Source organism: Plectrocnemia conspersa, unplaced genomic scaffold (genome assembly GCF_051122295.1).
Source record: "Plectrocnemia conspersa isolate PC_06_02 unplaced genomic scaffold, ASM5112229v1 ptg000011l, whole genome shotgun sequence".
NCBI classification, from domain to species: Eukaryota; Metazoa; Arthropoda; class Insecta; order Trichoptera; family Polycentropodidae; genus Plectrocnemia; species Plectrocnemia conspersa.
The window spans coordinates 29,661,888-29,688,367 of NW_028277175.1; the positions used below are offsets into that span (position 1 = coordinate 29,661,888).

Consider the following 26,480-nt stretch of genomic DNA (forward strand, 5'->3'; position numbering starts at 1 on the left):
AATACTCACTTCACTTCCAACTGGAATATGTTTCCGATCAATCAATGAGAGTTCAACCAAACTTGCACCAAGCCGAGTATCGACCAAAATGCCATTAAAAAGGCCGAGGAAGCAGGCATATTGCAGTATAAATTATACAATTAATAAAGACATTATAAAAAATCATATTTCTTTATAAAGATTTTTATTCTTTAAGAAATATAATAAAATGTAGTATGCCCATTACCAGCTGCCCTTTATTATAACAAATATAATAGAAAAGAGCACATTCTTCAGTGCAAGTAATCTTAGCCATAATACATTTTTAATTTTGTAACAATGTGAAAAATAATTTATACATTAAAAATATAAAACTTTGATAATCTTGAGCAAACTTAGGCCATCTTGCGCACCATGTAGTTTAGAATTCCCCCGTTTCTGAAGTAAGTCAGATCAACTTCAGTGTCGAACCTCACAATAGCGTCGAACGATCGTCCGTCGTCGATCTAAAAATAATCACAATAATCGTATAAAAAGTTATTTTTTCGTTGTATTTAAATTACAGATACGTACCTGAACTGAGATAGTCTGCAACGGCTTCAAATCGTCAGGAATCTGAATCGAAAACTTCTCTTCACCGGTGATGTTGAGAGATGTTGAGTTTTGTCCTTCGATGAACTGCAAAGGAACAATGCCCATACCGACGAGATTCGATCTGTGGATTCTCTCGTAAGATTCGGCTATGACAGCTTTGATACCCTAAATTATTTTTTTATATTATTACATTATTTTTTATATTAATCAATTTGATGCTGAATCGACCCTTACCAAAAGAAACGGTCCTTTAGCGGCCCAGTCACGACTAGAACCAGATCCGTAGTCTTTTCCAACCACCAAAATTAAAGGAACTCCTTCTTCGGAATATCTATTGTAATAAAAATGAATTTTAATATTTCATCGACGTTTTAATAGGTCACGATCATACCTGTGAGCACAGTCGTACACATCCATGACATCGCCTGATGGAATGTGTTTGGTTTTCGGTCCAGGAACTCCTCCCAACAATTTGTTCACTATGCGGGTGTTTGCAAACGTACCTCTGGCCATTATGGCATCGTTGCCTCTGCGTGAGCCATAGGAGTTGAATTCTTTCGGAGTCAATCTGAAAATAAAAGCCTTTTTAACTTATATTCAATATTTACAACTAATAAAGCTCACTCTTCCACATTTTTATAAATTATGAGTTATAAACCTGATACCTTTACGGTCAAATAAAATCGAATGAACCTTAAGAACTGAAGAATACATATAAATTAAAAGTTAAATCTCTTTCTTATTTGGAAACTCTAGTTTAGATCAAGGGTAGTCAAGACATTTTATGTAATCCGTTGGAGTAAGATTTTCAAATAAGTTTGAAAAGCTAGAAGTTATACTGATGAGCTGAAGGGCGACTCACAAATAAGCACAGACAAATGGGCGTGCGTCAAAAGAGCGCTGCATTATAAGCGCTGCATCATAAGAGCGTTTACCAAAGTAGCGTTGTAACAAAATAGAGTGCGTAAAATGTGCAGACAGTCATATGAGCGTTTGACGAAAGAGAGTCGTAAGAGCACAAAAATACTTGGAGAAAAATTAAGTAATGAATATTTTAGGAATTAGGTATACAAAATATATGTAAATTGTGAGAAATTTACAAAGAATAAAAATTCACTAATTAGTATTTTATGTGCCTTAGCGTAATGACGATTAAAATGATTAGCCAATGAAAACATTATTATTTATTAATTATTTCGTACATATGAAAGTATGGCTCTCCATCCCCATACGTGCGATATACATATATTTTTACTAAAATGAAACGCTGATTTTGAATTAATCATTAGATTTGTTCTGTAATGTTTCATTAAATTGACAAATAAATATCAACTCTACTTGCAATAAATGCGTACAGTTATAGGGCAGGTATATGGCTCGTTAGACCTTTTTTTCATTCAATAAGGAAGATGGTGCGGAATTTAATTCAGAATGTGAACCAAAAATTAATGGTACTAAATTGGGGAAATCCATGTTGAACATTTTAGAAAAAAATAATATAAGCATTGAAGATTGGAATATGCACCAATACGTGCAACCCTACAATGTTTGAGCTACGTGGTAATCGTATCGGCGCCGTCGCAGTGGAAACGGTTAGTTATTTAGCTATGAAGACTTTTAATAACAATATAATCGAATGAAGCACATCTAAACCGAATTTCGACCAATAGTAGAGCACAAAAAACAAATATTCCTTCTCAGAAGTCAAAAATCCACTTCAAAAGCAATAAAATCGTGTTGTCGCCATCGCAGTGGGAACGCTCATTACCGAGCGTTCTCACTGCAACAGCGCCGACACGATTTTATTGCTTTTGACGTGAATTTTTGACTTCTGAGAAGCGATAATTGTTTTTGCGCCCTTCAATTGACCAAAATTCTGTTTCAATATACTTTGACCAATACTCTCATATCAGAAGCCCATAGTATAATATTAAAGTGCAGACTAAATATAGAGCAATATATGAGATACGAAGACTGTGTATTTCTTCTTTCACTTATATTCCCTGAGAGATGAGTTGCCTTTGTTTGTATTTTGGACTTGACCTAATGGAAGTACTAAAACTATAATTGGTTTTAGAACTTTCATTAGTTTAGGTTTGGGTTTGAACAGCAAATAGACGTTTCGCAACTGTAAAATTGAGTTTCATAGATATTTTAGAGCAGCATATTAGCGCCTATCAGTTTAATTATAGTTTTGCTAGAAGAAATATATATCTACTGGTTAAAATGTATTTGGACTTCACTAGTGAAAAGTTGAAATCAATTTTATTAGCACCTGCAAGATAAACTATATTTTCACTGGTAAAAAAATATATATATATATATATCTACCGGTGAAAAAGTATTCCAATATGATTTCACTAAAATGACATATTTAAAAAAATATTATCAGGATAGATTTATTTTTTTTTATTTCCTCAGAGATAACCCAAGAATTTCTTGTTTAGAATCAGGGACATCATTTCAGCTTTTATCCAAGGAGGGGGGCAAATGTTGGCCAGTCAGTGGTCGATCTGGATTTTATCATCGCCTTCGAGAGGCATAAGGGGTTAGTGACGGTGGAACGATTTGGACGAAAGCAGTGTTACTGGTCTAATAGTCTGCCGACGGTGATTATAGATATTTTAGTGAAGAACTATATAAAACAAAAGCTCTTATGAAACAAATTTTCGTAAAGATAAAAATGGTTCTGTCTTATCTTCTCTCCATAAATGTGGAACATGCCAAATCAGAGACTCATTTTCTTTTGTTGTTAAACTCGGCTGAATGTAAGAATCTCTATTGTAAAGAATATAGATATATACTTTACAGTAAAAATCTTTAATAATGAGAAAAAGGTCTTTTGGATTTGTTATATTTGAATGAATCTTTCATAGATAGCCAATTTCTAAAATCTATTAAGCTAAACTAGACTTTAATTTAAATAAGTTATTGTATAAGAATAATCTATACCCTATTATCAACATTAAATTATATAAAATTTTAATTATTCACCCCTTTTCTGCTAAGAAGCGTGCTGCAGGACTATTTCTAGCAATGCTTCCGGCTGGAGATATATGATCAGTCGTAACGGAATCGCCGAGATTCAGCAAGCAACGAGCACCACTAATATTTTTGATTACCGGTAAATCCTGAAATAAACAACTCCTATAAGAATCCATTTGTACAAGAAAGCTTATAATAAATATACCTTAGTCATTCCATCAAAGAATGGCGGATGTTTGATATAAGTCGAAGACTTGTCCCACGGGTACAAATTTCCTTCGGGTGCTTTCAACGCTTGCCAAGACGACGAGCCAGTTTCAATCTTTTCGTATACCTATCGACAGACACAGTTAGCAATACCAATTCGAGAAGATTAATTAACACGAAACACTTACTTCTTTGAACATGGCGGGGATAACGAATTTCTGTTCGATGGTATGGATCTCTTTACGGCTAGGCCAAATATCGGCAAGGAAAACTGCACTACCGTCTTCCCTCTTACCTACAATTATTTTATTGTAAATGTACGATTTGTATTTAATTAATTAAATAATTTTAGTACCTAAGGGTTGAGTTTCGAAGTCAATGTCGACGGTTCCGGCGATGGCGTAAGCTATAACGAGGAGCGGAGACGCGAGGTAGTTGGCACGGGTGTTTGGATGAATGCGGCCCTCGAAGTTTCTGTTGCCGGAAAGAACGCCACAGCAAACTAGTTCGTTCTGGAAATGAATTTGGTGATTGAGAACAGTTTTGTGAGATAAAAAAAATATTTATTACCTTTTCAATTGTATTGGCAATGTTTTCTTCAATCGGCCCTGAATTGCCAATGCAAGTCATACAACCATAGCCGACTACGTCGAATCCTAATTTCTCCAAATATGGGATCACTCCTGATTCCTGATTAAAATAAAAATTGATATATTAATATGTATTGGTATTTTTTTTTTAAGAACTTATCATAAAAATTATTCTTTACTATAAATTTTCTATATAAAATATAACCTTTTATATTGATTTATTTATCTACAATAAAACTGATTGTCATCGAAGTGAAAGTTTTGTTAAAAATAAATTCAATTAACTATTTATTAAGAAAAAATAATGAGCATTTTATATATTCAAGTAGATGTCATACATACAGATTTTGAGAAGGCCTTTGACAAAGTTTGTCATGGGTTATTATTAAAAAAAATTGTCGAGCCTTGGTTGCTGGGATGTTTTAACTCGGTTATTCTTGAGTTATTTGAGTGATTGTAGACAATTTGTAACCTATGGCGGTCGATTGTCGAAAGAATATTTCACCACTTCGGGGATTCCTCAAGGATCAAAACTGGACCCTCTGCTCTTTATGTTATTTATTAATGACATAAATACGGCAGTTGCAAATTCAAGTATTTTTCTGTACGCAGATGATTTAAAATTATATAAATGCGTTTAATCTGTTGCGGACTCTTTCTCTCTACAGAGTGATTTAGACTCTCTATGGAGATGGGCTTCCGTCAACCGTCTGCCCTTTAGTGTCATTTTCTCGATCCCGTTCATCATAAGTTTATTCAGGGATTCCAATTTATAGATCCCGATTGAAATATACTGCAAACTAAAATGTCATAGAGGACGCGTCAATGTGAAACCTGTTTCTCATAGCAAAGCCGAGCATCTTGAAGATTTATCACAGACGTCGTTTATGTATAAAGACAACCTCCACTTGCTCTCAAAAGTAATTCCAAGATCTTTAGTGGAAGTTTCTCTAGCCAAAATGTTCCCAACGAGATCATAGGAATAAAAATGACACAGTATGGCATTCTCCGATATTAAAGGGCAGTCGGTTAGCGGAAGCCTATCACCATAGAGAATCTAAATCACTCTGTAGAGAGAAGGAGTCCGCAACAGATTGAATGCATTTATACAATTTTAAATCATATGCACACAGAAGAAGACTTGAATATGTAATTGTCGAATTTATGTCATTAATAAATAATGTGAAGAGCAGAGGTCCCAGGTTTGACCCTTCAGGTACTGCGACTGATCTATAGTTTTATGCACAATTTGTCACCATTTTTCATCGCTTTTGTGCATTTCCAAAGGTCTGGAAATAATGACGTCTTAAGAATTATAACAAAAATATAATATAGAGGAGCTGCAAGATAACTTCGCAACCCTTAAAAATGAAATCGGAAACCAAATAAGGCCTAGAAGAACATGTCTTCAACTTATCAAAGCTGTTTAACAATATTCTACATCAAATTTAGAAACTAATTAATTTTTTGAAAAATTAAAAATGTTTATTTAAATATTTTTTGTGGCAAAAATAACACAAGATTAGTGTTATTTTGCCTCAATGATGAGATAACTAGATTTGAGCCGTACAATTAGTTCTGGTTTTAGTTTTTAAGTTTCTACAAAATTCATTGTTTTAAAACATGTTTACTTTGACAATATATTCCAAATTACATTTAATTCCAAACGTATAATTGATTATAATATACTATTATGGTAAATTTTAAACTTGTTTAAATAATTATGAATTTTAGATAGAAAATGTTAAAAATGTATCAAATTTTTTTATATGTTCGCTTTAAATATTTACTTTAAAATATAAAAATTGAGACTCAAATAAATGAATTAAATATGTATATCATAATAATTCATAAAAATGCAATTGAAAAGTATTTTTTTAAATTTTTGGTCAAAAAATTTGAGACAAAATTAATAAAATAATATATTTGCCAATAACATTGTTGATTATATCATACAAATTTAAACTTGTCTTATCTTTTTTATAAAAGTGTATATTTTTCCCCAGAAATGTTAAATTACTGATAAGACAACTTTCACTTAGACAATAATAACTTGAACATAATAAATAAAACCAAGTTAAATGATACTTTTTTTTTATAAATTCTGTATAAAATAAATAAACCATCCATTAAAAATTTAATTATTTAAAAAAGCTAATAAAATCAGGAGTAATTTCTTTTAATTTTAATTTATTTTTTTAAGAAATTATCGAGATTTGCTTAGCTGTCATTTATTAATGTTATTTTATATGTAAAACACTCTTTTGATTAGAAAAAGGCTGCGCAAAGTGAAACGTACGTTTTTTAAGAAATATTTTGATAAAATATACTTTATTATACATTTCTTTAAAATATAAAATAAATATGCTTCTTATCTTCCAAAAAATATGTATATGATTATCTTCAGATGATTAAAGATCAGGATTATTTTCCAGAAAAATAAAATTTAAATTAATATACACTATTTATAATTTACTTATTTTTCATAGTTCTTATATTATATATATGTTGTATTAAAGCGAATAAATATTAAATAAAAAAAACCTTCTATTATAATTGACCCAAAATTATGTTATGACAAATCTAGCACTTAATAATGCAATATAAATTTACTCATACAGTTTCGACACAAATGTAACATTAAAATTCCAATTAGTATAACAAAACTGTTAATACATAAACGATTATTTATTGTTATTTAATTTGATATGAATCAAATTTTATTCATTACCTTTATAATAAGTTACATGAATCATAATTAGTATCGTTATATCAAACCTTAAGATAGTACGTGACAACACCAGATCCAGGAGATAAAGACGTTTTGATGTAAGGCAAAACTTTGAGTCCAGCTTCGACTGCCTTTTTAGCCAGAAGACCAGCTCCCAACATCACGCTCGGATTACTCGTGTTGGTGCAAGATGTGATGGCGGCTATGATCACTGATCCATGCCTGATGGTGTACTCCTTCATATCGTGATAGGTGAAAGAAGCGGACGTTGACAACTTTTCGGAACTCAGGCCGAATCCTTTGAAACCGACCTGAAAGTGATTAAAAAATATATATATATTAGTCAACATTTTAAAAATGAACAGCTTTCACTAATTTTAGGTGCACAATGGTTGCGAAAGGACAGCAGGTATATGCATGTAGTTTCGCAATGTTTTAGAGAAGGCAATTAGCAAATCGATTTCTAGAAATTTTACAATAACTTGAGGTAAACTTTCGTGCTTGAAAATTCAAAGAAACAATTCAATTTTGAGATAAGGATATTGATACATTTAATTGTTAGGCTTAAAATACAATTTTGAGATAAGAATATTGTTTTATGTATCATATTATGGCATCCAAAATATTTTTTAATTTTTAGGGATCAAACGTTTGATTAATTTAATAATCACTATCATTTTTATTATTCTGGAATGATTATAAACATAAAGTAATATTCAGTATAATGTTTGAAAAGTTTATTTACAAAGTTTGCTATAAAGTATACGTCTAAAAGTAAAATAAAAAACGATTTATTGAGATCGTTACTACTTTTCTATTATCGTAGCTGCCTCACCTCAAATTCTGTAAGACTTCTTCATATTATCTGATCTAATATGAATAGATCAATTTTTAGGATTCAACAAATTTTGTTTTTATTAAATTGAACTATTGATGAATGATCTAAAGTTTGGGAAATGTTGATTGAAAAAATGTTTGAATTTAAAAATTATTTTTGAAGTCGAGAATGATATTTCATTGGCAATAAAAAGCTCATAAAGTTCGGTATTCAGAATAAAAAGATTAATATTGTTTCTCTGAAGAAAAAGAACTAATATTTTGTGTTTTCCATGAAGAAAGAAGCAAAGTTGTTTGATCAACAGTCATCTCGAGTGGATTAGAAATGTCATTTATTTTTTCAGAGGGGGGCAAAATTAGGTCAGTCAATGGTTGTTTTTTTTAATATTTCGATTCCATTCAAATTCATAGTATTTCATTAAATGACATTTTTCAGACCAAATTCAAGGTTTAGAATTCACGTCAAAAGCAATAAAATCGTGCCGTCGGTTAACTAGCGTTCATAATAAGACTTTTTATAACAATATGATGCATTTTGACCAATAGGAGAGCGCAAAAAAACAATTATCCCTTCTCGGAAGTCAAAAATCTACGTCAAAAGCAATAAAATCATGCAATCGCTAATTATCTAGCGCTCATATTAGCACAAAATATCATGGTATGTTAGGCCGCGCATTGAAAAATTTTATAACGTTTCTTTTATGCGAAGGAAACGTAGCGAATTATTTTATAATAATTTTTAATTATGATATTAGAGAATATTTTTTTAACTAGGTCATTGCTTACACGTGTTATCGTTGCAATATGAAACTTAAAAAGCTGCGCTCAGCATCCATTGTATTGCAAATGCAATTCGAACTTTGTCGGCAAATTCTAAACAAAACTAATGAGATCATCGGCGTCGAACAGTCTGATTACCAAATATGGTCATTCGACGGAATGACCTAGTTACTACCCGATGATTCGATTTTTTCAAGATAAAGAAAATATCTCTCTGCGCGGCTCGAACTTTAACGATTCCTTAAACATTTTTATATATTTATTTTTATTTTTGATATCAAAATTATCACTAAATATCATATTGCTAGTTTTTTTTTTTTTTTAATTACATCTATTCACTAATATGCATGTTTCTTTGCATATCCTTGTATGTTATATATTAGCACTGTATCATTAGCATACAGTTGTATCCTTCCTGCAAGTTTACATAGCTTTAAATCATTTATGTATAGATTAAATAATAAAGGTCCCAAAATAGAACCCTGTGGAATTCCACACTTTCAGGTAGGTTTTTAACAAATTTTGCGTTGGTTCTATTATTCCAATATGTTTTAATTTCTTTAATAATATGTTATGGTCTACTGTGTCAAAAGTTTTTTTAGTCTATAAATAATGCTATAAGTTTTATTTGTATCGTTAGTTTTGTTGTATTTATATTTTGTATCAGATTAGTTTCGAAAGCCGTATTATAAATGTGATAAAAAAATATGTTTTTTAAGAAAAATAATTTTAATAGCATTAGGCTGCGCAGGAAAAATTATGTAAATATCAGAATAGTAAGTTAAATGAATATATATTTCATAAATACTTTAAAATCTATTAATGCATATGTGATTTTAACCCCCTCCTAGTAGTTTCGCAGGTAGGTGACGCCACTCCGCCGCAGAGGTATAAAAGGATGAGCAAATTGACCGTGAATTCACTACACTCGGAGCCACACACGGCGGCGACAACGGCAGCACCAGGCGACAACAACTAAGCAACACAGACAATCGGCCAGTTCCAGTAGCAGTTATCTCCAGACTCCGGCGTCTGATTCCAAGCCGTTCGTCAGCTTTCAAGATTCGCGGATTTACATTAATCGCAAGAATCAAGACTAGCACTTTAAATTACTTATATACTTCTCATTGGTGAACTAGCTTATGAATTAAAATGATTATCATAAAGCTAACTCATCAATGCTAAGTGTATGTTGTAAATCATCAACCGAGCGGCGTTTTTTGTGGGTGTTACAGTGAAGGAACTCCTGTTGTGATACGTGAATTAAATTGTATCACAGCCGTAGTATCCTTTACAGTGGCATTTGGAATACGACAATAGAGTTAGTGATTGCGAATTGCGTTCGGAATTCAAAGTGCAAACAGATTTGCAAAGTTTGTACTTGACATTCCGAGAGTAATTTGCATTTCGACTACGCTTAATTTTTTTTTTTTTTTGAAGAACGAGCGTGAGTTCTAGTACACTGTATGTTATCTAGTGACTAGATCGTCACCCTCGTCCTTTAAAAGATATAACAGAAGCAGGGATAAGTTTGTAACCGCTTTACTAACCATATTCAGATGATATATATTAAGCTATCACTGGATCTGGTTGGTAAAGCAGAGCCAAACGCAAATCGACAGAAAAATTTAAAACGCGGAAGGAACAGTCCTTGTGATATATTACAGTTATTAAAATTATATCACAACATCTGTTTCTCCCAAGTTTAGAAGTTCGACCACAGATTCCATCAAGTGGATAGTGAGTTGCTGCGATCTCAGCCAAGCTTGGCACAGATGATTTTGTCAATCAATTATCACTGGGCTAAGTTTGTCTGGGATTGCTAAGGCTCAGACTGCACCGAAAGATAAATACTGTTTTTACATTTCGATGAAAACTACACAGTTGATAGTGATGTGAATTTATCACTGGGTAGATTCGTCTGAAACGTGGAAACTCAGCCACAATCGGGCGTCGTGATGCAATTCGGTTAATTTTTCTTTGGTACTTCAGCTTATGAGCTTTATTTGCGATTCATAAAGCTAAAATACCAATGGAAAATTTTCTGATATATCTACACACAAATGTTTTTTTTATGAATGACATACGCTTAATTGTATACTATTATTTTTGGAAATAAAAAATGGAATATAATATACTGATTATTATTATCTAACCACTTTTATAATTTCCCACAAGAAGTCCATCAAAAATAGTTTAATAATCATATTTTGACGATCATCTTGGAAACACCAGCACGTCATCAAACGCAATGATTTAGAACAAATCTACCTTCAAACGAAGACTTCGCGATCATCTCAGAATAAGACGATTTAACACAAATTTATATTCGAAAAAAAGAGCAGATAACCACAGTAGCATTATACAATAGACCACGAAAATTCTAGCACATCTTTAAATACAATACATTGATTCAACACTCTAGAATTTGCAGTCATCTCCGAAAGACCCAAATTGCTCATTTTTAAATTTCGTATAGTTTATTTTTTTTAGTCGATATTGAATCTCTTGTTCAATTGGAAAATGATTTGTTTGTAATTAGAAAAATATAGATTTTCAATTAGCAAGTAAGACCTCCATTTGCTGTCGATGAAGAAAGATTGGGTAACATTGTTGAAGCTAATCCACAAACAATTGCAGCAGCTTGTAAGGTTTCTCCTGCAACCGTTTCACGACACATGGATGCTATAGGAAAGGTGAAAAATAACAATTGTGTAACGCACGAACTGACAAAAACAGTCTGTTCTTTATTAGTTCTCAAAAACAATAGTGAGTCATTTTTTACCTGCTAAAATAAATAGTTCTCTACGATAACAGAACAGAGAATATATAGAAGCGGCGTTCGCTGTAATGCCTGACTACACTCTCTGGAAGTTGGCCAAGGACGGAGAATATAGTGGGTTACTTCGGTCGAGTTCGGTTCTGCCTGCTCTAAAATCTCTCGGATTATTTTTGCTACGTTCTGGTTTTTTTTTTAAATATTTTTTTGAAATTATTATTTAGAATTTTCAATGATAGTCAAAATGGTTTAATCTATAAAAAACTACTTAACATTTTCAATTCATTTGAAAATAGGTTTACAGCTTGACTAAATATTTCCAGATTTTTTTTTATATTATTTAACTTTAGATATATAACGTTAAATCTAAATATTGTATATCATTTATGAATAGGTTTAAAACTTAGCTAGATAATAATAAATTAAGCACTGTACAGTGAAATCTCAATATAGCGAAGCTCACGGAACCAATGAATATATTTCGATACACTGAAAATTCGTTATATTGAATGTAAGGAAGATGATATATATTTATTTTATTTTTAATTACCATATTAAAACAGCATCAAAATAACCTCTTATAAGGTTAACAGATCGTTTTTTTTTACATAAAAAAAAGTTTGAGGGTCAGCGAAACACATGTAATGTCGCTTTTGAAAACATCTGGCACATGCCAAGTTAATAACGAACTGAATTCTTAGAAATATTGTGTCAAGTAATAACGTCATTCATAAATTCGTATCAAAACATTTCGTTATACTGAGATCATTTTTCGTTACAATGAAAACATTTTGTATGAAAGTTTTTCGGAGGCAAATTAAAGATTCGTTATACTGGGAATTTCGTTATTAGAGTAGATAATTGAACGGAAAATGTTTCATTTAAAGTTATTCGGAATTCAATATTACATATTATGTAAGTTACATTTGTTTATTTTAATTATAAAATGATTATAATAATGACAAAATTATTATTTAAAAAATGTTTATTTATGATGGACACGAGTACGGTCCTGTCGGGTTTTAGTTCAGGCCTTCGACGCCCAAATCAAATTGGCGCTACAAACGGTTTTTTATATGCGTATTTGAACGCAACGGCCGTTCTATGTATTCTCTATTCTGTGGTTAGGCGGCAAAGGTACAAAACATACACAGAAACAAAATATGGAAACAGTAAGGTGGTATTCAGGAAAAAATAAAACCATGCATAGACAATTAACCATAAAACATCCGATCTTGATGAAGAGATAATGCAACACCTCAAACTACACTAATTCTGTAGCAAAATTAAAATAATTCGAATTGGAAATTTTGACTCACATTTTTCTACCTTTCTACAAATTACGAAATTTAATAATCAGAGATATTATTAGAAGTCTATGACGAACTCACAACATTTAAAATTTAAGATTTTTTTATAAAAAATGGATTAAAAAGACCATTTCTGTAAATGAAGCATATTTTGATTAATAATAATTGTTTAATGTAGCGTTTTATATCAAACCAAAATATGGGCACGAATCCATATGAGGATTTTTAAATTTGCGTTTTATCGAAATTATTGGTCTCTTTTGCAAAACGTTATATGAGACGGCTACATACACCTCTTTGTTTTAAGATTTCTTAGAACACATTAAAAAACCGGTTACCATTGTTTAAGTTTTATTTTGGGAGAACTGTTCCTTGTAATTTTTCAGCTACACAGAAAACACCTGGTATGTAATGAAGGAATATCGTAAACCGTTAATGCATTTTATCAAATATATATCAACTATTATCATACCAAAAAAGGACTATTCTAAAAATATTGTGTCCTATTTGCTGATATTTGTGGTGCTAATAGAAATATTAAAATTTACAAATTTGTAGACTTGCCTAACAAAACCATTGACAAAGTTTGCAGAGCTAAATGGCAAAGATGATTCATTGCAAATGGACGATTTTTTCTATATTATTATTATTATTATATAAACTCAGTAACTGCAGCTGAAAATCTTTGTCAAGTTTTCAACGATCCTTGGAAATCAATTACAAATTTAATTACTTCTGATAGGTTGAAAGTAATCAAAGATAACCGCGAAGGGTTACATCTTTTTATCAAAAATTGTTATGGAATGTGATAAGACCCATTGCAGAACAAAGGAAATGAGAGCTTTTGAAGTATAAGCTTGTTGATGACATTGTATATCATCTAAAAACAAATCAAATTCGAATGCCACTTATATTATATCTACTGATATAAGTGGCATTCGTTATTAAGTCATATTAGAAAAGAAAATTATATTTCAGTATTATTTGACGAAACAACGAACATTAGCATAAATATACTTTCAAATAATGGAAATGATGGTTACACGAAAGATATATGTATATATATAAAATAAAATATTTGGCATATTATACCATTCTACCAAAATATTAACTATTAATGGTTACAAAAAAATACTAGCGAGAAGTCGAAACATAATTATGATACTAGATCTCTCGAGGATTTTCACAACCCTCCAAGCATTTTCTGTTAAGTTGGCACAAATTCTTTAAAATATATTGCATTTAAAACCTTTAATGATTTACCAAAATCAATTATAAGTAATTACAAAGAAATTAAAAAATATTTTTTTAATGAATTCATGCAACTTTAATGATATAAAATTAAGTCAATAAATAATACATATATCATATGCATTATATAATTTTTATTATTTGTTCTTTTAAAATAGTGTACCTCAGGCCTCGGCAACATTTTTTGGCTGCGGGTAAAAATAATTAAAATGTGACTATTAAAAAGACTATTCGGGTATGTGAATATTTTTGGTCCTAACAACCATATATGTGTTCTAGTCGTGACATCGTAACACGTTAAAAAAAATGATATTTGCAGAACTGAAATGGGTCACTTCACTGTAAGTAAGTACACTGTACTTATTATATTTTTCTAGATGTAAGTATACGTATTATATTTATAATTTTAATGTATCAGTTTGTAAACGCAGAATAAATCATTTATTTCTCATGCGGAATTACGTAAATAAAAATTAAAAATATATAAAAAGGGTTAAGGAATCGTAAATGTTCGCGCCGCGCAGAGAGATATTTTCTCTATCTTGAAAAAATCGAATCATCGGGTAGTAATTAGGCATTCCGCCAAATGACCATATTTGGTAATCAGACTATTCGACGCCGATGATCTCATTATTTTTCTTTAGAATTTGCCGACAAAGTTCGAATTGCATTTGCAATACAATAGATGCTGAGCGCAGCTTTTTAAGTTTCATATTGCAACGATAACACGTGTAAGCAATGACCTAGTTAAGAAAATATTCTCTAATATCATAATTAAAAATTATCATAAAATAATTCGCTACGTTTCCTTCGTATAAAAGAAACGTTATAAAATTTCTCCATGCGCGGCTTAATATACCATGATATTTTGGATAAATTAATTCAGATTACTAAATAAAATTTGTATTTTAAATAACTAAATAGTATTTATATGAAGTAAAAACGAACATTTCAAAGTGAAAAACGATAAATTTCTCACTACGCATTTATACGACGTAATATTTATTAAAATATATTCAATGAAAACTGTTTTAATGTATATATTTCTTCCTAAAAAACATGTATATTGGTCATAACCCCGAAATTTTTGGGATTAATTGATTGTTCAAGCACAATCGAATTATTATTAACAAAATCGTTATATTTCGATATGTTTCCAAAAAAAAAAACACGGCAAAAAAAGCATGGATGAAATGGAAAAATCTTTGTCATCATGGATCGATGACCAACATCAAAAAGATGTCCCTCTGAGTATTTCAATTATTCTAGCAAAAGCTCTTAGTTTGCACAAAGATTGGAAGGATGGATTAAAAAAAGATTTTAACACGGTTTTTCAAGCAAGTAACGGTTGGTTTTCAATTTAAAATGAGGTATTCTTTTCATAATATTAAATTTACTGGAGAATCGGCTGATGCTGATAAAGATGCTGCAAAAGAATTTATTTCCTAAATATCCAAAATTATTGAAGATGGAGAATATTCCTCTAGCCAAATATTTAATGTAGATGAGACAGGTTTATTTTGGAAAATTCTTTAAAAATGAAAAATATGAATGAAGCCTCCACGCATCTTCACAAATTTTTAAATATTATAGAAGATTGTGATCCCAGTGGAGAACGCATATCTCAAGTGCGTAGGGCGATCAATAAAGACATAGCATGTTATAATATATGAAGAAAAGAAAGAGAATAAAAGCAAACACCACTTAAACGCCTCTTAAACATATTATATTTACTTGATAAATAAATATTTTAAAATACACACATTTTTACTTCCCTCTACTTTCGAACATTCAACATTCGCACACATTTTCAGGAACCAATTATGTGCGAAAGTCGAGGGCCGCTTCTACATAGGTACTTGCGCGAGTTGCACGTGACTTCTGTGGAACACCGGATGCCGCGGACAATAAATTATTTACTGCGCTACGCATTGATGATAACATGGAATACAAAAAATCATTGTATTGAAATGAATTCGAGTGCGAAAAATAAAATAACAAAACTAGAGCTCATTTAAGGTGATAAATAATGTTTTAATGAATGTCAAACACATAAAATTTTAAAATTAATCCCAACATCCTGGATCGAAATGGATTTGCCATAAATAAAAACGTTATTTATTACCTTTAATGAGCCCTCATTTCACAACAATAAGAAACTGAAATTAAAAAAAATGGCAAATCAACAAAAAATTGCTTCTGTTAGATAGTATATAACCAGGAATATTTTTAATTGAAATTAATTATCAGATCGCATTAAAACGAGACCCATACCCTGGTATTTTAATAAAATATTTTCGCCCTTCAATAATGGATAAACAACCAAAATATAATATTCATAAAAAGATGGTGATATTAATTCGATATGGAAATACTTTTTAACATCAACAGATAGAGCTACAGCTAAATGTAAAGAGTGCAGTGTGGTTTTAAAAACTGGCGGATGATCTACCAAAGGACTGCATACACATCTGCTTTCAATACACAAAATGAAAATTCATGAGCCATCTTCTATCAATTCTACCAAGAAAACTATTTTTTAACCAAAAAAGATCAATCACTCGACGCTGTGCTTTCATGGATGACATCTCGAGATGGTTTACCATTCAATATATTTATTATATCGATTGATTTGAGAGCTGCTCTAATAGCCAAAGGATACTGTTATAATCGTACTTCGACGCGCCACGTTTCGATTCGTATCCATGCGCGAAACGGACCTATCGGAGACGAGCTACCCACACCCAATCACAGAAGGGTTTTCCCCCACCAACCAATTGCATCCGGCACGTGCCTCGACTACTATATAAGGAGGGTCACGGCCGGATCAAATCACTCTTTCTTGGGAATCCAAGCCGGGAGGAACTCTCCCTCTACTCTTCACTTCTCGTTGGGAATCCAACTAGGGAGGAATCTCCTTCGTCACATCAAGAACTTCTGATAGGGAGGATTCTCCTTCGTCCCATCAAGAACTTCTGAATGGGAAGACCTCTCCCTCTTCAAGAACCTGTCCACGTCCAGGAGGAGTCCGGAGCCTAGACCGTCCGCGCGTCTACGCTTCGTTAACCAGTCCACGAGCGACTTTTGTATCATTTTTACCGTCGAAATAAACACATTTACAACCTACCTCTCGCCTATTTTAATAGTATCATTTATAACAATACCAATCTCTTCCTTCTTCTGTAACTTCGATAAGGAATCGTGTAGTCGATTACAGTAAGAAAATTCGAAATATGAAATTGATAAATGTAAAAAAAACAGAGAAAGTTTTAGTTTGACGTTTGACAATAAACGCTACATGAACATTAATGTGCAAAGTGAAACTGGAAAATTTTAGAATATTGGTTTATCTCGGGTGAATGGATCAATGACAGCCGATGCTTGTGTTCAATTATTGAAAAAATGTCTTGAAAACCATCATATATCATTATATAACGATATATTTTCTATAGTAACAAACGGGGTAAGCGTTATTTATAGGAAATTTGTAATCAGTGGCGTAGCTAGGGTATGTTCCACCCAGGGCGATCCTTAAAATTGCCCCCCCCCATTTTTTGCAGGATCATAAAATCAGCATTTCTTAAAATAATAAATTGGTTATTATTAAGCTCTTGTTATTCGTGGATTTATATATGTTTTAGTGCATTCAGGGTTAAGAGCCACACTGGACGATCCCATCGCGAATATGCCGCCCCCAAGCAAGTGCCGCCCGGGGCGGCCCGCCCCCTCCGCCCCACCATAGTTACGCCACTGCTTGTAATGCCTGAACAGCAATTATGCATCGTTCATGTAATTAACCTCGCCATTTTTGAAGTCTTTTACAAGAAAATTCCAACTGAATCTTTGGAATCATGCTATGAAAAAAATTATCAATATCAATTTACTGATGGATACGAAGATGAAGAAAGATTTACAATGGTTTATTCTGAATCTGAAAATATAGTTTTATCTGAAAATAACCTCATCAACGATATAGTTAAGAATCAGAAAATTCGTAGCAATATTTAAAAGATTACCAACTAAAAATTATTATATTTTACAAAAATATATAAAAAACAAGCATGGAAAAGAACTTTCACTTATATTATATTGTAAAACCAGATGAAACAGTCTATAATAATCTGGAACGATTTTTATTTTTTAAAATATGTACACAAAAAACTCTAATACATGGTTTCCCAAACTATGTTCCGCGGAACACTGGTGTTCCGCGAATCCAAAATATGTGTTCCATGGAGCCTAAATAGATATTTCACAAAAATTTGGAGTAAATTAAAAGAATGAACATATTCTACTTCATAATGAAGGCGAAGATTTAAGTACCTAGAAGTTGGGCACAGCAAAATAAGCTAAGTGTTCCGCCAAAATTTTCGGATTTGCGAAGTGTTCCGTCGCTCAAAAAGTTTGGGAAACCCTGCTCTAATAGATATAAAGAATTTTTCGGTGATATTTAATGAAAATAAAAATTGAAGAAATTATACAAGTATTAAAACCTCTAAAATTAGCGGTAGAACTTGTGTTCATTATTTATTATTTTCTCTACGAAAACATGTAGAAAAACGAAGCCGAACAGATTGAACTGATACACTAAAATATATAGATATTTAATGACAATACCCCCAACAAGTGTAGAGGCTGAAAATGCTTTTTCAGCAGCAGGCTGCTTAGGAACCATAATCAGATCCAGGCTAAATGACGAAACGCTTGATTCTTTGATGTTACTTCGTGCATTTTATTAAAAATAATGTTTCACATTAATTGTGGCAATGAATGTATTATTATACATATGTACATACATTGTCAAATGTTCATTTTTTATGTTCTCAAATAAATATATAAAACTGTTTCACTTTTTTATTTTTAATATATTATTTTAAACCCAAGTCTAAAATTATACGCACTTTATACATCGTACGTTATAAAAAACAGATGAAAAAATATTATATTGTATTATTCATTTTAAATTATTTTTATCGATAAAATAACATAGCTAATATTAAATAAATATGGGATCGACTAATTGCAATACCGAAATCCCGGGATCAAAATTTTGGTCCAGGATTGGAATCCTTAGTGGGAACGCTCGTTACCGAACGATCCCACTGCGACGCACCGACACGATTTTATTGCTTTTATATAATAATCCATTTTCAAAAATATAATTTGTAAACTGTGATAGCCATAGTTTAAATTTGACTGAAACACACTCACCCAAGCAAGATCCAGTGGTGGTTACATTTTTCGGAACAGTTGAAAGCATTTTTTCTCGTTCTATTATTCGCTAGAAAAAAGCTTTACCACTGATATTAAAACGCGATTTAGAAACACACTGTAGCACAAGAAGCTGTCACAGCTATTTATCGAGGACACGTTAGTCAAACTTTTAAGAAAATTTGTTAAATGATCCAGATATGACGTTTGAAACTAGAAGCGATGCAACACATTTGCTATATATTTTGAATTTTAATTTCATTGTTTTGTTTAATTTCTGGAACGTTATTAAAAAAAATCAAATCAAAAGCCATTGCAAGATCCTAATATGAATTTCACAGAAGCAGTAACCGATCTTGAATCTCTGAAATTATACTTGTTCAAACTTAAAACTTAATTATATTTTTTAATAAAATATTAAAAATATTTTTTTGTCAAAATTTTTGTCTGGAAAAATCAGTGTCCGGAAAGCTCCTGTCCGCAAAAGTCCGGAATAATTCTATCCGGAAAAATCACCGAACCGATAAATTATATATATTTTAAGGGGGGCAAATGACCCCTCCCCCCGAAATGACGACCCTGTCAATGCTACTCTCTCTGTGTAAGATTTCAAACTATCCTCCGAATAAACAACACTTAGCTGACAACAGAAATTGAATGATATTTTCCACAGTAGGAGCGTACGATTCGATATTCGTATATTTTAAAATTAATCATATTAGTAAATTATATTTATTATTCGCAGCTTATTACACCGCGCAGTGTGAAATTTTTGTGGCATACTCCCCACCCTCATTTTGAATCTCTGCAAAGCATCGACGCCAATCCGCCGCACCGATATAAATGGCGAGAAACTTGCACAACTATTCACTTCGACGGGAGCTCCACCCGAAGGCGGCAGCAGTAGCAGAAGCATCATCTACCCGTCAGCCAGCTCCAGCCATTGCAGTGTTCTTCCCAACCTGAGTCCGACGTCGATACGAAGAAGCAGACTACCATCAGAAGCAATCCATCGCAATACCAAGGATCCGAAGAACATTCCAGATACTGCAACGGCGCTGTCATCGCAGAATTCAAGATAAAATTCGAATTATTTATATACTTATCTTTGGTGATTTAGCTTGTGAATTATGTTTAATGTCATGAAGTTAATTCACCAATGTTAAGTGTATGATATAAATCTTCAATCCAGCAGTTTTCCTTATGAGTCGCTACAGCAAAATACTTCTGTTGCGATACATAAATTAAGGTGTATCACAGCAGTAGTATATTTGCTGTGGGACTTAAGATACGACGAGAGTTTAATATCGTTCCGAAGACTTCGCAGTCCTACGACATGGAATCAGATACTTTGTTAAGTTGCATTGTCAGAGCGGTGAGAACGAGGCTTGTGTTACAATAATTCATACCCTTGTTACCACTGCTGCGACAATGTTGCTTTGTCGACTTTTGTAGGAATCTAAGCACCGGTCTTCAAATGATCACATGAGAGATGATAATTTGTTAAACATATTCTAGTGATAAATTGATATAATAATTTTATCACAGACTATGCTTACAGATTAAAATCGATCTTCGGCGAAGTGAGATTGTAACGTTTTAATAAGAACGGAACAAACGGGCAGCTATTGTATTTACTAATATTTTACCTTTTCAGAGAAAACTTGTAAATACATGTTTTACTTACTTAATAAAAAAACATTTCATACACCGAATATTTTTTTTCTTCCAAATCACATCAATCTGTATGGGTAAACTTCAAGCTGCCAGTTGAGATTTTGTAACTTAATTTTTAGGAGGCACTGACATGTCTGCACTTATTGCTATAAGGATGTAAGCTCTGTATCCATTAGTTTTAAATTCAAGTTCCATTTTAATTTTCTATCAAGTGTTATAATGGTATCTGAAGAATTGTTGCAAGCACTGCCGCCTGGCACGGGACGCGCTGCCGCTATAAAAGGAGGGGCACGTACGGCAGAAACCACTCTCCCCGGTGACCGTCGGAACGACTCATTCACTCCCCGGCGTCCGGCTGAACGGACACTCTCCTTTGCGACCACGACGAGAGGAACACTCTGGCACACCAACCAAGGAGCCTGAACGAGCACAATCCGGGAGCAGTACGGAGCAAGCATGCCATTCGCCCTTGCTTCGTAAACATCAAGAAAGAATAACGGAAAGCAGGATAATAAATTTGAATAAACGACTTATAACGCTAATCTCGCCTATTATTATAATCTCCTTTTGAAATGATTATTTAACAATAGTGCGATCATACAAAGGCTCTCGTTTCGACCTGAACTAAAGGGTTACCTCATAAATAACATGCAAAGATTCTCCGGTGCATCGAATGAATATTTCTTTGTTATGAAACGGTCATAGAAAACAATGATTCACTGGAAGACAAATATTCCCGTTACACATACACAATTCTTTGACCTCAGAGATATTCATCAAGCAAATGTCTTACTTATTTTGTGTTCTAAGAAGAGAATACAGCGATTGGCTGAATGATTGTGATTGCTTAGCAAGCTTTGCAGCCCTAGATACTTAAACCTGGACTCCAATGAGGAGAGGGTAGACACAAGCAGTTACTCGCAGACTCCGGCAGACACTAGAGACCAACAGACTCCCGCCGCCCGTGGGCAGCATACTATCATGGACGTTTGCACCAGAGAGGGATCAACTTCACCATACGAGCACCACAACAGAGAGGAATCAGTCTGTCGCAATATGTAATATAATCTAATATAATTATCACTAATTTCCACATGTGTGTTACTGGTTACGAAGTCACACACCTTAGGGTTACCAATCCTTAAATGCTTATAGGACTTGAGAGCTTACTGTAGACAGACAATTAGTAAAAGTTATGTTTGTTTTTTTTTTTTAATATTTTGTGATTGGATTTTTCTGGCTTTTTATTCAATACAAAGTCGTAAAAATCCCATTTATACTGTTTTTTGGTTCACACTTCAAAAATAAAAGGTGTCAAAGATCTGCCTTTTGTTTTCACTGAGACGTTAAGAGACTAAATGAGAACCTAAAACAATGCAAATTGATCCCCAAATTAAAAAAAAAACCAGACCATGTAGGCCAAGACACAGTATCTTATTGATTTTTATCCCTTCTTCTCAAAACATCATATACAGCATGCCAATCGAAAAACTGGTCCATGAGCTTTTTATTGAATATGAATAGTAATAATGAGCCCTTTTGTTCTCAAAAATAAATTATAAAGCCGCTGAATGATATTTTTATACACCGGGTGTTAAAGCAGTGTTCCGCAACCGGTAGTCCAAATACCCTAAAGGGTCTGTGGGTTTTGCCTCCAGGAGTCATAATCAAAATATACAAATGTAGAAAAAATGGTTAAATAAATATTGATGTTTTATAGCTATCTGTTAATTAGCAGGGCGCAACGCTTAAAACCCACCAGTTTTACTCCCCACTGTGTTACCCGTGACACTGAGACAACAGCGTTCGCGCGTTTATGATTCACAGGTAACGCAGTGGGGAGTAAAACTGATGGTTTTTGAGCGTGACGCTGTGCTAATTAACAAGTATCATTTTATATTCATTATAAATTCATGTTATTAGTTAAAATATTTTAATTGTTTTTTTAGTTTTAATAAAATATTAATTAAAATTTAGGTATATTTTATTTTTAATATTTTTAAATCCCTATATTTTTTATACAAAATTTGAAAAAAACATTTTTATCATGGGGGGGAGGTCCGCGATATCGAAAAGGTTACGGAACACTGTTTTAGAGTATACATACTACAAGCAGTGTCATCTCACAGTGCATTATGTACGAATTGTTTATATTTTTTATTTATAAACATAACATATAGATCATTAATATTGTATATTTTGATTTTTAATCTTTTAAATATTACCTTACTAATATCATAGGTTTTAAAAATCAACATAAAGATTACAAAAATACTATAAATAAGTTAAAAGTTTTCTATATTAATAACTCATGGAAAATATAATGTTGAAAGTCATATGTAAATATATGAAAAAATAAACTAAAACCATTAATAAAATATTAGTTAATTCAGAATTGGGTTTTTTAATATTAAATTATAAGTTCTTATTTGTAGGATCGTTTATGTTCAGCTCAGCGATGATGCTGAGTCATTGCATGTTTATTTTCAAAATAAATAAATAATTAAAAATATCACTTACTTTATTCACCAGACACTCGTTAAAGTCTTTCTTCATGTCGGAAACGGACACTCGATCTTGAGGTCTCTTGGGTCCACTCACGGATGTCACGACAGTGCTCAAATCTAGCTCGACAATCTGCATAAATTGAAAAGAATTTCATTCAATATTTACAACGACACAGACTTGCGTTAAAACTAAGTAAGTACCTGCGAGAAGATCGGGTCTTGGCTTTGGTCCGCATAATTTCTCATCTGTCCAGTCGCCTTCAAGTATGCTTCGATAATTTTTATTTTCTCACTGGAACGATCTACGAATCGCGATTCAACGCTAATAAAATAATTTAAAACTAATAATTCATTACTAATGTCTCGAGATATTACTGGTTTGAACTAAATATTCCAACGATCTTTCGTCGACGGGGAAGAAGGCAGCGGTGGCTCCGTATTCCGGACACATGTTGGAGATTGTGGCTCTGTCGGCGATGCTGAGCTTGACGACCCCCGGGCCGAAGAACTCGACGAACTTTCCGACAACTCCCAATTGACGCAAGTGCTAAAATGAAAATGATTATAAGCGCAAACACAGTACATAATTAAACATGGACTTTTTACTGGTAAGTTTTTTTTTCAAGTGCGATTCTCTAATCAAGAAGAAATATTTTTATTAAAATATAAAGGTAATCCAACTATAGTTTCTAAACTTTTTTTAAAAAGAAAACCACACTTATTTAAGGATATCTTTGGATTTTTTTTTTATTAATTGAATATTTTATGTACTTCATTAATTATGAAAAATAATATCAATTAAATGGCCGCCTCTGAATCTTTTGCATTTCAGGTGGTGTCTCGGCTACAATTTGCCGGATGTTGGGTTTTTAGGTGCTCCAGCATTTCATGTTTGTCAGAGTAAACAAGACTTTTAGGTGAACTCTACAAAAAAAATCTAATGGTGTTAGAGTAGTACCTTAGTGATGGTTAAAACAAGATCAGTTGAAGTTGCAAGTTGTCCAAGATCTCCGATCAGTTTGTAACCGACGACCGTCGGAAGCAACATAGATATTGTTTGACCCAACATAACAGCCTCGGCTTCGATTCCTATCGATAAATGTATTTTAATGAATATAATTAATGGATTAGTCATTTTATTTTAATACCTCCGACTCCCCATCCGAGAACACCTAAGCCGTTCACCATTGTAGTATGAGAATCGGTGCCAACGACAGAGTCAGGATACAGCAAACTATTTTCTTCTGCGAAAACGACTCGCGCCAAATGTTCCAGATTGACTTGATGAACTATTCCCGATCCGGGCGGTACGATCAACATGCGGTTGAAAGCCGTAGCTCCCCACTACGTACAAATTAGTAAGATTACAACAATCCATTTTTTTGGTACATAAATGTAAAATTACATATTGTATCAGTATAGCTAACACTTTTTATAAATAAAATCGAAAAAAAAAACTAGCGAATATAGTTAAATCCAGCATGTAATTTTACATGTAACTTTGCAATGAAAACAAATATATTTATTTACCTTAAGGAACATGAATCGCTCCTTATTCCTCTCAAATTCCAACTCCTGATTTTTTTGAAGAGCGTCAGAACTGAAATTTAAATTTATATTAAAATACGACGTTGCTATAATAATATGCTATCTAAATATGTAACAAACGCTCTGGCAAAATCGACTTGAACGGAATGATCGATCACCAAGTCGGATGGACAGATTGGATTGATGCGATTTGGATCTCCACCGAGGTTCTTGACGGCGTCTCTCATGGCGGCGAAATCGACGACCGCCGGTACTCCGGTAAAGTCCTGCGAAAGTATACGAGTTATATTTTTTCTCAATCGTTAAATGAAATATTGGATTTCGATGGACCTGCAGTAGAACTCTAGCCGGCCTGAACGGTATTTCGACTCCGCCTTCGACGCTCTGATTCGTCTCCCAGTTGAGGACTTTCTCGATGTCCTTTTCGAGCACTTGAAATCCATCGCAGTTCCTCACGCAAGATTCCAACAAAACGCGCACACTGAATGGTAGACGATCTAAAAATAAAAAAATTAATTTTAAAATAGAAAACGATGAGTGCTTTATTTTGATTATATTTATAGATAAATTTTAAGTAGAAAGTGTATTATACAGTATTTTATACAAAATGTATAATATGAAATTAGGTTATATTTATTAGGGGCGTTATTTGAGGGGGGGGGGGGAGTTATTACACTATGTTTTAAAAATATGATAGCTCTCCTTACCTCTATTACTATGGACTTCTGATCAAAGTATATTCAAACCGAATTTTTGTCAGTAGGAGTACGCAAAACAATTATCACTTCTCAGAAGTGATAATTCGCCATCGCAGTGGGAACGATCGTTACCGAGCGTTCCCACTGCGACGGCGACAGCACGATTTTATTGCTTTTGACGTGGATTTTTGACTTCTGATAATTGTTTTTTGCGTTCTCCTATTGGTCAAAATTCGGTTTAATGCACTTCATTCGATTCTCAATTAGTCTTAATATTGTTATAATAAGTCTTAATATGAACCTAGATAACCAAGCGATTCCATCGCAACGGCGAAAATACGATTTTATTGCTTTTGACGTTAATTTTTTACTTCTGAGAAGGGATAATTATTTTTTTGCATTCTCCTATTGGTCAAAATTCGGTTTAGATGGGCTTTGTTCGATTCTGACTTATTGTCAGTCATAACCTTGTTATAAAAAGTTTTAATATGAACGTTAAATAGCAGAGCTTTTCCACGGCGACGGCGATGGCGTGCTAAAAAAAATCTTTTTACCATATATACTAAATTTTAGTCAAAGATCTAGCATTCCAACGATTTCCACATGTGTAATATATGTTTGGATACATATAAAATATTCAATAGTTTGCATTCAGTTGAATTCTGAAGTCGAAAAGTATTGGTGTGTCTTGAGTTTCACTGTTTACAATTTTTGCCAAAGAAAATTTCGCAAACAGGTGATTGACGGTTTATTATCCGAATTTATAAAAAAAGCAATTACCAGAAGAGGAAGAAAG

The 26,480-nt window shown here is 32.7% G+C and overlaps 1 protein-coding gene across 1 annotated transcript in view; it reads right to left on the reverse strand.

Annotated features, from left to right (window-relative positions):
- Nucleotides 1-167: 167 nt before the first annotated feature.
- LOC148230226 (cytoplasmic aconitate hydratase-like) overlaps nt 168-26,480 on the reverse strand; it is a 27,854-nt gene continuing 1,541 nt past the window's right edge. Inside the window, exons 3-20 of the mRNA XM_088198637.1 lie at nt 25,317-25,483; nt 25,107-25,252; nt 24,969-25,038; nt 24,587-24,782; nt 24,397-24,527; nt 23,814-23,985; nt 23,640-23,740; nt 23,452-23,568; nt 7,134-7,397; nt 4,336-4,455; nt 4,121-4,277; nt 3,954-4,060; nt 3,764-3,892; nt 3,568-3,704; nt 965-1,141; nt 808-904; nt 553-738; nt 168-485 (exon numbers count right to left, since the gene is read on the reverse strand). Coding sequence (XP_088054763.1) covers nt 375-485; nt 553-738; nt 808-904; nt 965-1,141; nt 3,568-3,704; nt 3,764-3,892; nt 3,954-4,060; nt 4,121-4,277; nt 4,336-4,455; nt 7,134-7,397; nt 23,452-23,568; nt 23,640-23,740; nt 23,814-23,985; nt 24,397-24,527; nt 24,587-24,782; nt 24,969-25,038; nt 25,107-25,252; nt 25,317-25,483 — 2,585 coding nt within the window. The 3' untranslated portion in view covers nt 168-374. The remainder of the gene's footprint in view (nt 486-552; nt 739-807; nt 905-964; nt 1,142-3,567; nt 3,705-3,763; nt 3,893-3,953; nt 4,061-4,120; nt 4,278-4,335; nt 4,456-7,133; nt 7,398-23,451; nt 23,569-23,639; nt 23,741-23,813; nt 23,986-24,396; nt 24,528-24,586; nt 24,783-24,968; nt 25,039-25,106; nt 25,253-25,316; nt 25,484-26,480) is intronic.